Raw genomic sequence first — 15,101 nt, 5'->3', positions numbered from 1 at the left:
AACGCGCAGCTGGTTATAATATATATCGTATTGAGGCGGTTTTATGCAAGAGTTCAAGTTCTGTGTGCGTGTGCTTTACGTGTTAAAGTTTTACAACTCGATTTATGTTCCTGCGCTATATATTTCAATCGTAATTCGTAAACGGGGTGTAATTACATTTTAACATGCAGTGCCTATCTGTTTGGAGCACTTGGATGTCAAAACCGGATCTATAAGAGATCATTTATAACATCGACCGAGAATCTTTGGAATTCTGCGCCAATCTCCTTGACGGTGATCTTTTCAAGAATGTCTCGTGATTTGCGCCGAAGGTGAGATAAATGGTTGCAAATTATCAGTGTCAATAATAGTCATCCGGCATTTATCAATAAATGTCGCTCATTTCTCTTAACGTTGCAATATTAACGCAAGTAGATATTTACAAGGTTTTTTTTATTAAAAATTACGGTCCCCTCACAAAATGTTAACATTTACACTGCAATTTGCCAAGACCGGTTTGTGTCAAAGATAATGGGATAAGACATTAAATATCGCGTTGACGCCAACATTTTAATTTGAATTTAATTCGACTCTCCTTATTAAGATAATACTATTTAATTGTTATTCCAATCTTAAAAATCCCATGCTTAATCACGCAAGGTGTGCGGTATAAAAAATAAAAAACTTGGGATAATAATTTATGCAAAATTCATAAATAAAAATATGAAAAGACATCTCATAATAATTTTTTAAGAAGAAATATACACAATAAAAATATTTTCAGATTTTTCTTAAAAAAATACAAAAAGACAGTGTGATGGAAAGAGTAAAGATACGGAACGAACGGTTTTGATAAAGTATTAAAAAATTTGGTTAGATGCATTTGAAAATAATTTTGCTCTGAATCATCAAAGTAATTATACAGAACGCTTAACATCAATGGAAATATAAAAAGTTTTAACATTCTAGCAATCAATTTGTGTATCCTACATAATTATTTTGATGATCCAAATCAAATTATTTTCAGATATATATCTTAATTTAAATTTGTAGATACTTCAAACCATTCTTTCCATGTATAAGAAAGTAATGAAATGTAAAAATATTTCACAAAAAGATTAGAATAATTTTGTAGTCGTTTAAGTTATTTCTCAACTGACTATTAAAATTTGGAAATTAATTTCTATACTAATTTTTGAACTAATTTTTACGAAAACTTAAGACAGAATATATCATATGTTTATAAAATTAAGTTAAACGTCTTTTGACTGAGAATCGTTCAACGGTTCATCAGTCCTTATAATTAATGGTAAAATTATTGGCTTTCAAAAGCAGTTTAAGAAAACGTCGAGATTCACGCATCGAAAACGTACAAGACACAATACCCACCGCGTTTAAATGTTGAAAGCGGTATCGAGAGCAATATTTCTCCCAGAGAACAATACGATAGAGAGAAGGATAGAGGCAACTGCCGCGCGACAATGTTCGCAGTTACCGCCGTCAGGAAACGCACGCGTAACGACCATTACCTAGTACGTTTACTCTGCGGATGCATCCACCACAGCGCTTTATATCGGCGCCGATGCGATGCACCATAGCACAACACTCACCGTCCAAAGACGAACGCGACCCTTTCGAATGCGCCCGAGGGGATATCGAAGTGGGAAAATTTATCTCGGATCGGTAATGGGTCCCGATCGGAACGCGTAGCGCCGACCGATTCGCTATGTCGAGTTTCGCGGTGACGAAGTAGCTTCCGGGATAGCGCGGTAGTTGCTCCTCCTCGTCGTGTGCATCCCCCAGAGGATTTCCGAGCGGCTGCCAATATAAACTCGAGGAGACAGACGGAGTAGCGCAGCCGGATAACCAGCATCAGCGCCCTTTTCCCTCCCCTCGTTGTCGACGTCGTCGTTGTCGTTCGGCCGCGTAAAGTGTCTCTTACGCGAACCTTGCCATAAAAATGGAACCGCTCGCGCGTAAATGTGTTTGGTCTTCGATCGAAAGTCTCTTCCTTTATACAAACGACCGCGTTGTTCGAACGAATTCTTCAGAAGCAGAGCAAGCAGCGTTTCCGTCATCTCGTAAGAACGTAAAATTTTTCATACCGAAGAGAGTCCGACTGGTAGAATAATATATAGAATAACGATTTCTATTTTATTGATTTCTTTACCAATTGAACTTCCGTTGTTAACTCGATTAAATTTTCAGTCAATTTTCCAGTATTAAATTTTTATGTATTTTTAACGATTCAACTACTACAATTGACATTCGTATAATTTTTATAATCAAAATGTGTGCTACACATAATACATTTTTATTAAAACATTTACGCTGTCTGTAATTTTGAAAATATTAACCGCTTTGTGTTTGGACTTTTCAAAAATACGACACAGTGCACGGCACCAAATCAAATTAACGGAAAAAATAAAGTTCTATTGGAATAACGGCAATTTCATAATGCAGATTTTATTTATCCGGAGTATTTTACGGAAGTACACGTTGAATTCAGCTGTGTCAATAGCGAATTGATACATTGTCGACCGATTGAATGCGAATGCCTGAATGGATGCACAAGTAGCCCTCGATAACATACTCCAATGACGGCTTTTCATTTTGTAATAGGATCATAATAAAAGGAAAAAAATTATATTGTCAACGACGAAAATAGGGGTCAATAGAGTAATCATTAAATTCAAATCAGTGCAGCAATCGCTGTCAACCATCTTCTCACTCTTCATTTTTCATCGTATCGAGTCTCACTCTATCAAATCTCTCATCGTAAAGTACTGTATAACTATAATTTTCACTTAGATCACTGTGCAACCACAATTTAAACAAACTTGCTACATCTTTACTTTCTATCTTTTCAGTTTTTTTGGAAGATAGATATTACGCAATATATTAAGCAATTTGTTTTATTTGTTAATTGAATAAATGTCCGTTGAAATAGTTTGCGCCGATCTTTAATTATAGATAATATGAAAAGCCATCAGTTATCCGAAGAATGTCTATCCTTTTTTATAGCATTATTATCATATAATTTCCTCGTTTCGCAGAATCTACATGATCTTTCTATGATAGTCACGTTCTACGTGCAAGTTATTACGCCTAAGTGGAAGGAATTCGATCAGGCTAAATGCGATTTTACTCATTTATGTACAGAACCACATCCCGTACATAATTATTGCGCCGACGAGCACGGTTTTCTGTATGTGCTTAATAGAATTCGGCGATAAATCGCGCACGTACGCCATTCTGACATTAAATTAACTCGTGGATGTGGAGATTGGCGCGCGAAAACCGAGTGCTATAAAACAAGAGCGAATGCGGATCGTCCGAAATCAGCAGATTGCATCGTTTATCACCCACTGTCCGAAAATCTATGTATACGATATGCGCAATTTATTCGAAACGACCATTTAACGGTATGCAGCGTGTGCAGGTTTGATTTTAAATACCATCTACGGCATACTTAACCGAATGTAATCGCGCATGATGATGTAATTATTGCGATTCCGCCAGGATATAAAAAGGTGAATTTCCAAAAAAATTTCCAATACGAGGTTAAATAATTTAAAATATTTCTTTGGGATACAAGTATGTATGTATAAATATTATACAATTACCGTGCGATACCTTAACTTTTTGTATTTAGGAGATTAATTAAAAGTTAGGAATATTATACGGAATATAACAGTTTAAGATTGGCTAATGATATATTTTTAATATAAATTATTAAAATTCTTAATAATAAATGATTTATTAAGACTGTAATGTGAATACACAACAAGTAAGAATATAAAGCCTATAACGGTTGAAGCTAGATCTTTAATATTTTAAATAATTCAATGTGAATTTTATATACATATACTATATATGTATTTACATATATGTATACCATATTTGTAGTCCTTCGAACTGTGCACTGAATTGCTTTTCCGGACTTATTAACGCAATTAAACTACTGTAATAATATCGCAAATTAAATTAAATTGACAAGCAAATTTTAATAATTTGGTACTCGATCCGGTATCATATTAGAAAGATGTTAATGTGCTGAAAAACTGTAAATAAATTTATTGCGAAAAATATTACCTCGGTCGGGAATTGAACCCTGATCTCTTTTATTCCGTACGAGCATCCTAAGCTTTTAGACTATCGAGGCGTCGAGTGGCTTATCGCTCGGTGCAATTGACACGCAATCTATAGATCCGGGTTCAATTTCTGCGCTCACATACCCAATTTTTTGCGTTTAAGGAGCCGAAAATTACTCCATTTGGTGATTAAACGATTTTTGATCACCAGTGCCGTTCGGATCCAGCGTTAAAGTGTGTAGGTTACATATATCAGTGGATACATAAATTCTCGCATTGTCTATATACGAGTATATATATGTATATTATACATATACAGGTCATTCTGTATTTTTTATAGATATTTGTACCATTTAAATATCGATTAACATGTATTATATTTCTTCTTTATAAATCATCATGTCAGATTTTTTTTTACCGAAGCCACTCGACGCCTCGGTAGTCTAAAAGCTTAGGACGCTTGTACGGAATATTAATATAAGAGATCCGGATTCAACTCCCGGCAGAGGTAATATTTTTCGCAATAAATTTATTTACAGTTTTTCAGCGCATTAACATCTTTCTAATGTGATACCGGATTGAGCATCAAATTATTAAAATTTCTTTGTCAATTTAATTTAATTTGTGGCACTATTACAGTAGTTTAATTGCGTTTATAAGTCTGGAAAACCAATTCGACGCTCAGTTTGAAAGACTACAAATATGGTATATATTGTACATATATAATATATATATAATTCACATTGAATTATTTTCGACCGTTATAAGCTTCAATATTCTTACTTGTTGAAATTCTTAAATTATGATACGAAATAATATCAATTTTTATTTAAATGAATTATTCTAATATTAATCAATATGAGAAGATTGTGAAAGACCGTTATTTTTGTGATATATGTATATTGAAAATCTCGAAACTTATCGCTTTAATTAAATTTATAATATTTTTATACTCTTAATTTCAATATTTTTATGACTAGGTTTATAGAGATGAGTAATAAATTCAAATATCAAACATTTTAAAAGAATAAATATTACAGAATATTTATATATGCATATCATATTTTACTGCTGCATTTATTACAAATTGCAAACTCAAATTTTATATTCTGTTAGGAGTTATCAAGAGAAAAGGCTTTTAATTTTTTTATTTTCTGTGATATTTTTTTTATATATTTGTATATTTGACATCATTTATACAAATTCATTGCACTTCAGCAAAGATAAAGAATAATTCAGCACTCACCGAAACGACGTGTGTGAACGGAAGCACAGTTGTGGCACAAGAAATCATTGACTAGAACGTCTCGATCTGTAAAATACAAATATACTTATATTGTAGCAACACTCACAATAATTAGTATTTCAAAACGTGATTATTGCTCAGATTGATCTTTTTGTTTTTTAAATTCTTAAAAAGAGAATTACATTATGTTCGTGCAACATTACAGAAATCCTTCTGTGCTATCAGGATATGTATATACTATATATGTGTATATATATATATATATATATATATATAAAATATGTTTTATTTGTGCAATAAAGCATAAATAGATAATAATAATACTTCTTTGGTAAGCTGCTTTTTTCTGACACTTGGAAGATATTCAGTCGCAAGAAGATATTCATGCAGTTAATTATCACGCGTACGCTAATCACAGGATACACGACGGCACTTTACATGGCACTCTCGTCGTTAATCACACGTAATGTTAATGCAGTTTACCATGCATTGAGAACAACGCGAAAGGATGAAATATTATATGAAAATACAGTCTTAATTCTTACGACGTTTTGTGATTTAATGAAGCGAAGAAACTCGGAGTGAAAAAGAACTTTGGTCAATCATTAAATTTACGTTGTTAGATAAAAGCAAGAGCACACGATAGACAAAATGTCAGCCAACTGTTATATAGTTTATCGACAGTCTTTGGCAATGCATGTAACCGCATGTACGACACAATTATTATAGAAGTTTCCCATAAACGATACAACACTTTATCTATATGTTGTGTACTCTTGCCCTAACTGTCGCTGTTGCGAACATAGACACGCTCGTGAAAATTGTTAATTGTAGGAACCAATAGCAAGAGCATATGATAGACAAAGCGCCAACCGAAAGTCCTTGGCAATTGTAATCGATACAATTGTAATCCTCCTTTAATAACTGGAATCTTTAAAGGCATCATCCATATTTTGATGGTGGACTTTGATAGATAAACTTAAATCTGTAAAAAATAAATAAAATACAATCTAACTTCTATGATAATAAAAATTCGTTAAAGCTTCGACAAATATACCAGAGTTTTTTCGATAAGTATATCAAATTTTTATATAATCTGGAAGAATAAAAAATTGCTGTGCATCGAAGACCGAGGGGGTAACCACTTGCTGAAATATTGTCCCGCAGATTACATGATTTCATCTGAATAAAATATAAATAATTTTTTTCACTATATATGAAGTAATTTGATAAAATATACGATTTTATTTAATTAATTTTAATATTATACAATAATTTCTCGTGGGATTGCACATGTAAATATCGGATTATACGTAGAGATTTCATAAGAATTTTATAATAATTTCGAGGACTCTGTCCCAAGATTACATTAAGTGTTTACCCCCTCGTTGAAGACTCTTATTACTAATGGAAGAATTAAAATGTATGTTACTGGCGCAGAGTTAATCGCAAACGACAGAACAGTCGGCCGACATTTGATTATCGTGTACACTTGCTCTAACATAATTGCTAAGCAATTATATCAGTGTAGAAAAAGATCGCGTGTAACGCTTTTTGGTACCTTTTGCCTCCACGTTATGAAGGATAATGCGACATCACAAGCAACGGTCGCTTACCGATCTTGAGTTTTGTCGCGCGAAGGTCATCATACAATTTACAAAACAGTATGTTCATATATGTATATACGCCGCGCGTCAACCCTTTACTGCTTTCATGAAATATTTAGTATCTAACTTAGAATAAACGTATACCGAATACATTCCGTTTCCCGTTCCGTATTTGTTTACTTTGAATCGAGCTTTGAACTGATAGACGATCCACGCGGGCACTGCACGACTTTTCGTTGCTTTTCGTCTTGAATTGCCCGATTCAAGATTATTTGTGCAATACCTTGCGTACATTGAACATTTAAATAGCCGAAAATTTAAAGTACGACGCGAAATATACGATGCCGCAAGTCGATGCCAAGTACTTTTCGTAAGTAATGTGAGCAAGCAATAACTGTTGTTCGTAAATTTGCTGTAAAAAGGTATCTTGTGATTCTCGTTTTCGATTGATTCAAATTGTACTTCGAACGAATAAATCGAGCAAGATATATCCAGCCCAACGATACGCTCACGAGAATTGCAGGAGTTTTACATCAGAGAGTTGATCATTTTTCTCTTTAATCAAGAATGAATTGCGTTTCAAGGAATAGATATACGACGCACGGAGCGACACATGTCCGTTTATTTACTGAAAAAAAAAGCTGATAATATTTTTCAAATATTGAGTGAATAATTCCAATCAAATGTTTGATTAATTTTCAACCAAATATAATTTTATTTTTTTAAATATTTAATATATAAATTACTAAAAATCGTTGATTATATTATTATGTTTGGTAAGTATTATTGGTACATATTAAAGCCATCGTACATAAAATAATTTAAAGATATGTTTATACATAAACATAAAAATCGATCAAATCCTGAAATACTCAATACATTTTACTGTATTATTAGGTAAAATATGTATTTTATAATTCAAAATATTTGCATTTCACTTTTATACTCAAATTAAATCAATGTACAACGGCTTTAATATGTATCAGTATGCACTAATTTTTCCAATCGAATTCGTTATTAGAAAAGTAAAGTTATTTTTGGTTATAGTAACCGAGAATTTGATTGGAATTATTTCACTCAACACGATAGATATTACCGCAAATTCTTTTTTCAATGAATAAACGAACCATTATTACGTATCACGTGTAAATTTGTTCGAAAAGCATTTATATTACTTTGAATGAAAAGATATTTTTATAGAAATGACTTGAGCTGTAAAAAATCAGTAAAATAGATAAGTATCAGATCGGCATTTACGGATCAAATTTTATGCAAAGTTTATGCGTAGCATTGGCCAACTTCGATCGCTTGTAACTTGAGAACAAATTGCAACTTCATTTTTGTATTAGAATAATTTCAATTCTAACTCATCTTCAGAATTCGTTATTAAATTATTGAGACGTCGTGTATATAAAATGCCGATATACAGTTTCCGAAAGAGTGAAAATAAATTCACGAAGCAAAATTCGAGACTAATAGGTAGGAGGATCTTATTCCTTAATTAATTTCTAGTGGGCAAGTAGAGTCTTAATTTAAGATTTAATTACCTTAATATTGAATATTGAAAGATTATAAAAAATGATAGCATTCGGTTTTCATTAAATCGATTGTAAATTAGGTAGGTATTCCACATTAATATGTGGAATATCTACGATCGCTAACTGGGGAAAACGGCTTTATTTCTTAAATTAATAAAGTAATAAATTAATAAAGCAATAAAAGCATAATATAGAGTGAAACGCGTAAAACTGATTAAAATAAAGGAAATTGCTTCTTTATGAATGAAAATAATTTCTGAATTAAGAATTTTGTATGTTATAAATAATAAAAAAGGATTTCGATATAATTCTATCAACGAAAATATGTCATTCGTGAAAATATTTATCATATTATTATAGATTTTACGCTTTAAATATAGATTTTCTCCTTGTTAGAAATATTATGGAAGATAATTTCACTTGGATTAAAAAATTCGCTTTTTCTATTTCCAGCACCTCCACAGAAGGTGGCAATCAGCAATCATCCGAAGAAGCAGATAATCGAGGTGAAGGTGGGCGAATCGCGGCGTTTAGAGTGTATCGTTAGCGCAGCGAAACCAGCCGCCTCGATCATTTGGTACCGCGGAAACACGCAGATCAAGGGCGGCGACACCACTATCGCCGCAATCTCCATCCAGGGTGGTAAGTAGTTACGCTATCCTGTTACGCACGTTGATATTCGATTACGATAATTCCGCGCGCGAATGAATATATCATGGTTATTACGCGACGAGGATTAAATGACCGCCGTATTATACGTATGCACAGATAAGCGTATTTCTGATCTAATAACGCGGTACCATCTAATTAAATTTCGCGACCGAATATAAATAGTTTTCCCATTTGCGCGTAAAAGCGAGTTTTTGAATTAATATTATCCTACCATACTGATATTCGTTGCTTATTATATTCAACGTAATTGTCAAAGATCGTGCTGTGTATACTGAAAATTAAAGAAAATTAATTTTTAATATATATATAAATATTTGTTTAAATATTTTTAAGTAAATACTTACTAAATGTAAACATATAGGTATTTACTTGATACAAGAACCATTAGATTATTTAACTATCATTTTTTAAGTAAAATTTAAGATGAATAAATTTTTACTTTTGTTAGTATAATACTATAAAGAAATATGTATTAAGATTTAGTAAATTTTTTTTCACACACAGTGTATTAATTTCTTTTTACATTAAATTTTGAATTGCGGAAATATCAGAAAGATTGATTAAATTCTTTCATTATAAATAACTGACAACTGTTATTGATACTATAAAGTGAGTGATAACAGAAATTGTCGACAAGTTCAACGTATATATTTCACGTACTTTCTAAAAGTTTGAAAACACTTTTTAAAAATTGACGTGGGATTGATGTTTGTGATTTCTTATTTCACAAATATCTATATCAATGTGTTTTTTAATAATAATTCTTCAGAGTCAATAACAATTATTGAATCTATAAAAAATCATTAGTTAAAAACACATTTTTTTTTGTTAAGGATATTTCAATAAGCAATCCGAAATGTTATGTCGACGACAATATGAATACACGCGGATCTTTTTACGCCATTTAAAAAATAGGATTTGCTTCATTCACCCAAAGTGATTTTATTCTAACATATATACGTATTTCTTTATCTGTATTTGTGTATTTTCGTAACTAGAGAAAAAATTGAAAAAGAAGACAGCTTTCTATTTATCTTTCAACACATAGAAGCGAATTAAATGCATGAATTGTATAAAAGATTCTTGCAGTAATCCAAAGACTCGGAAAAAGACGTAAAAGTCATTTAAAGGATTCTCAAATCTTTCAGACGTCTAAAACCCCTTTTTGCTACGTTCTTTACGATCTTTTATATTCTCTGAGTTAATCAAATTCGTCGTAATTGCAGACTAGACGAAATACGCATGAATATACAGCATTAAGATAGGATCCAAACTAAGCATGCGAGCACGAACAAGCATGAATAAATAATCTTAGCGAATAGCTGTAGAGACTGGTGCCGATCACTCTCATTGAAGTAAGCTGTTTATTCGCGTTCGTTCGCGCACGTTTCGCTCAGTCTAGATTCGGCTTAGTGCACGATATTCAGAGGCGAATAAGTAATCTCGCGTTTCGTAGGAAGCTGTTCTACGGGCGACGTTCTCATCGCGACGCGCATAGAAGTGGGAAAAAGATTGGGACGGCGTCGAGACGCCTCTCCCTCTTAGTGCCGCTTCCAGTTGCCAAGTGCATCTTCGATCGATCCCGTGACACACAACTCTGGCCGCGCTCCAACTACCGAAATTGACATTCCTGTCTCCCGCTCGCGCTATCGCTTGCGTTTTTACATTCGGCCGGAGACAACCCGACGAGACATCAAACGATTGCATCGGCCGGAACGCGCGCCGTTTTACCACCATCCGGCGCGCAGGGTTAAAATATATCCCGATAAGAACATCGATAAATAGTGTGGACGAGATGAAAAGGGACGCGACGCGGCGCGATGCGATGCGATACGATTATACGATGCACGGGGTGTTCGTGAAATGAATACTGACTAAATTTTTGCAAATACAAGTTCGTAGTCGTCGAAAGTAGATAAGAAAAGTTTCTGGGAAACGTGATGCATAAAGACGCTTCATTAACTATTTCGATGAACAGGAATGAACGAATGAATATCCAACGAATGCAGAAATTGCTATTTCTTGTCGGTGATGAAATATTAATCTAGTAGAAAAAGGAAGGACAAAAGAAAGAGTAATAGAGATGACTTAATTTTACAAAATGTAGACTCGTCACATAGCACCAAATAATTTTGATTAAAGAAATTAAACTTTAACGTAAAAGAGCGTCGTATAACAATATTAGAATATCACTGCAGCGTTTTGCATAATAACTCTAGTTACCGTTTTATTGTTTAATTAACCGTGTGATTGGTTCAATATATATTATAGAAATTTAGCTGCATATGTTTCGTGAATTCTACATACATTCGACTCGACTGAAATGCGTGGAGAAGGAAAGTCCGCACTTCTACGAACATCGCGATTATTATCGCGTAACGCGAATTTATTATCGGAAAATACACGTAAGCAGACTGTGATGAATTTGTAGGTATTTAAAGCAAATTTGCTCTTTACATTTAGCGGATTATTCGATTGAAGTTAAAATGAGTATTTTGATATTATTTTACGTTACGTACATATTTTAATATTATCCCTTCCGGTGTAACATGAACATCAATTCCATTGCAATTTATAATACGTTTTAAAAACAGGAAATATAATGTTTAAATTCTGTAATTCACTGTAATGAAAATCGCACCATCCATGAACTTATCTTTGTAGGCATGAATAGGCTGCTTTTACGAAAAATACAGCATTTCTTTTCACTTGCGCAATAAAAATTGCATCGATAGATAATATCTAATATTTTTAATATTTTATCCGACGTCAACGTAATGTTATTTAATGCAACTTTATAAAGAAAAGGAGTGAGAAATAGCTATATTGTAAATCCTTATGTGTAATAAGTGTGTAACAAGTGTTTTCATATACATATATATTTGATTTAGTTAAATCAAGTAAAAATAATACTATATACACATTTAAAGTATAAATCCATTTTCGTGTGTGCAGTATAGTATGTTATTTTAATGAAAAACTAAATCACACTCATATATGAAGGCACTTATTTCACTGCAAATCCAAGTGTGGAAAAAGTGACTTCGATATATGTGTGTGATTAGTTTTCCCTGTAAAAATAACACACTGTACCCCGCATACAGAAATGGATTTACACATTTAAACGTGTAGTATAGTGTCATTTTTGCACAAAAAAGTAAATGACGCACATATGTTGAAGTCACTTTTTACACACTTGGATTTGTAGTGTACACACTTGGATTTGCAGTATATAAAGCTATTAGATGCGCTCTATCTAACAACAGCGAGGCTGCGAACAGCGTGAAACGCAAGTCTACGTGCAGAAATAAATCGCGATCGTCGTTGTTTCCTTTGTTACGATGCTTTACTCGCATCTCGCTCGTCATTCTAGCAGCAATCTTTCCTCGACCATTACGCATCCAGTCAAACCCCGTTGAGAGCGTTTGTATCTCCGGCGTTTGTGTCTCCAAAAACCGTGTGGATTGCAGCGCGCAGAATAAAGAGTCATGCATCGTGCTTTCGCTGTAAAAGCTTGTCCGAAGCTTTTAACGGAGATTTAAAAAGAGATTCACATCGCGAGTACGTGTATCTTTCTCGCGTAGTTGCGTGTACTCGCGACTATAATGTAAATTATCTTTGTGCGCGTCATTTATGAATAATTCAGCTTCCTTCATGAATCTTGATTTAATTAATTTGACAATTCACACAAATAATCGAGCGATTAAAGTCACGATCAAGAATCGATATCGCTCGATATTGAAATTCATTTTGCTATAAATTCCAGCATTTAGATATTTATCGATAAATACGCGATACGGCCGACTATATTCTAATTTTCTTCAAAAAATATTTAAAATTGATTTTATAAATTTTAAAGACGCGTAATATATGCAATTTAAATATTGAAAGCAATTTTTTGGGACAGCTCTCGAAAAATTTTAGAAAAGTAATTAATAAAATATTGATGTGTCGTCATCTGCACTTTCTCGAAATTGTTGAACAAGTATAAAAAAGCAAACTATAATAAAACATGAAAGAAAAGTGGTTAGTTGCTGCTATTAGATAACAGTAAATGACAACTGGAGTTTACGGCAATATGTTACTCCACATTCTTGAAATCCTCGTCCAAATAACGTGTAAAACAAAAAAATAACGTCTAGTCAAAGGAAAGTGATTTTAATTTCACTAAAAAGTAGAAGCAGGTGGCAGGTGGTATTTATTTCGCGATTTGCGTGGACAATGTTTCAGACAAGGAGAAGCCTGGGGAGACGAAGGAATTGGTCAAATACGACACTCACGGTTCTATTACCATCATGCCTACGGCGGATGATAATGGGATGGATTACACCTGCGAGGCCAGCCACCCGGCAATTCCCATAGATAGGCCTATGCGGGCTACCATTACACTTTCCGTTTTCTGTAAGTACGATAAACGTATTATATTTGCTAGAAAAACATGCACCCGCGTCATCACTTATGTCATGACGCGTTACCTTAATATATTGTCGTGAAAAACGTATAGCGAGCGTTATATGAAATTAGAATTCGTATAAGCATTATCGAGTCGATTAACTTTAATTTCAAATTCGTGCTGTCTTTAAGGATGTATTAGATGTATATAATCTGTCTGCAAAAAAATAGAATTGAAAATTTATACTTTCTGTATAAAAATGAAAGTTATATACGCATAAAACAATTCAATAAAGTTAATATTTATATTTAACAATGTAATTTTATAGTTTAAATGAAAATTTTCTCATTTTTTATTTTAATTATTTTTTGAAGACATGTCTATTTCTTATTAATGTAATTTTTTAATCTATGTTCTAAATCACCGCCAAATTTTTTATATTGCTTTTATATAAATACAATATAGAAAAATCAAATTTTTTCATTTCGTTAAAAAATTCGTGTAATACATCCTTAATTTTACAGTGCTTTATTTGTACAGGAAAATGACGCGAATTCTACTTGTATGCGAATAAATGCTTTCTATTATAAGATAGAATAATAAGAGGTTAACTTTGACAATTTAGATAATATGTAGTAATATGTATCGCGGTAATAGTAAAATTATTTAGCGTTCACCAAATTGCTGAAATTCATATAACAAGTTAGGTTGAATTTATTACGCAATGTAATCCCCGGAATGAATCGCAATTCGCCAAATATATGTATACAGAATTTAAATGCGCGATACGGATGCAAGTATATATGTAGAGCTCTTCTCAAATCTTGCATGCACGTCGTCACTTTGAGTCATCTGAGTTGAGAATGACTTTCGATCCCAATTATCCGGATTATGTGTTTTCAAATAAGTTTCGTTAGCACGACGCCTCCGTATAACGGCGCAACGCCGGTGTCTGTTTTGCAGATCCACCTGGTCCACCGTACATAGAGGGCTATACCGAGGGTGAGACTGTGCAACGCGGTCAAAATGTGGAGCTCGCCTGTCGATCACGCGGCGGAAATCCGCAGGCGGAAATTGTCTGGTACAGGAACAACGAGAAGGTCACGGCGGCCCATCGCAGAGGCCCAGGCGTCAGCGAGAACGTGTATTCGTTCATCGCTCGAGCGGAGGACGACAAGGCTCGCTACAGATGCGAGGTCTCTAACATCATGAGTGTGCAACCCATGAAAGTACACGTCGATCTCACCGTACTGTGTAAGTGTGCGCGCCTACGATAATTGCGCGCGGTTAGGTAGCGGTAAAACGTTGCAAATTGCATTTCGAGAAACGCTCTGAGAAACCCTCGTCCTCCGCATTCATTCCCCATACGTTATACCTATCCTTCATATAATTGCATGTTATTATCAGCTCTTATATTAATCGGACTAATGGACTTTTAATTTTTAATACATTTAATACATTTAATAATGCATATGTACTAATCCCTATATAATTGTATGTTATGATCCTTTTTGTATTAATATGATGAATAACGCAAAATATCTTAATTTAACTTATTCACAATTATGTTCG

General features: G+C 33.4%; 1 protein-coding gene across 4 annotated transcripts in view; it reads left to right on the top strand.

The window, feature by feature from the left end:
• The window catches only part of sns (sticks and stones), a 342,172-nt gene that overhangs the window by 307,460 nt on the left and 19,611 nt on the right, over positions 1-15,101 (top strand). For all 4 annotated transcript variants that reach the window (XM_018522900.1, XM_018522903.1, XM_018522901.1 and 1 more), the window contains exons 4-6: positions 8,918-9,106; positions 13,367-13,537; positions 14,493-14,783. In XM_018522900.1, the coding sequence (XP_018378402.1) occupies positions 8,918-9,106; positions 13,367-13,537; positions 14,493-14,783 (651 nt within the window). The remainder of the gene's footprint in view (positions 1-8,917; positions 9,107-13,366; positions 13,538-14,492; positions 14,784-15,101) is intronic.

Source organism: Trachymyrmex cornetzi, unplaced genomic scaffold (genome assembly GCF_001594075.2).
Source record: "Trachymyrmex cornetzi isolate Tcor2-1 unplaced genomic scaffold, Tcor1.1 scaffold138, whole genome shotgun sequence".
Lineage (NCBI taxonomy): Eukaryota > Metazoa > Arthropoda > Insecta > Hymenoptera > Formicidae > Trachymyrmex > Trachymyrmex cornetzi.
Note: the sequence above shows the minus strand (reverse complement) of the source record. Positions and strands in the feature narration are given on the sequence as shown.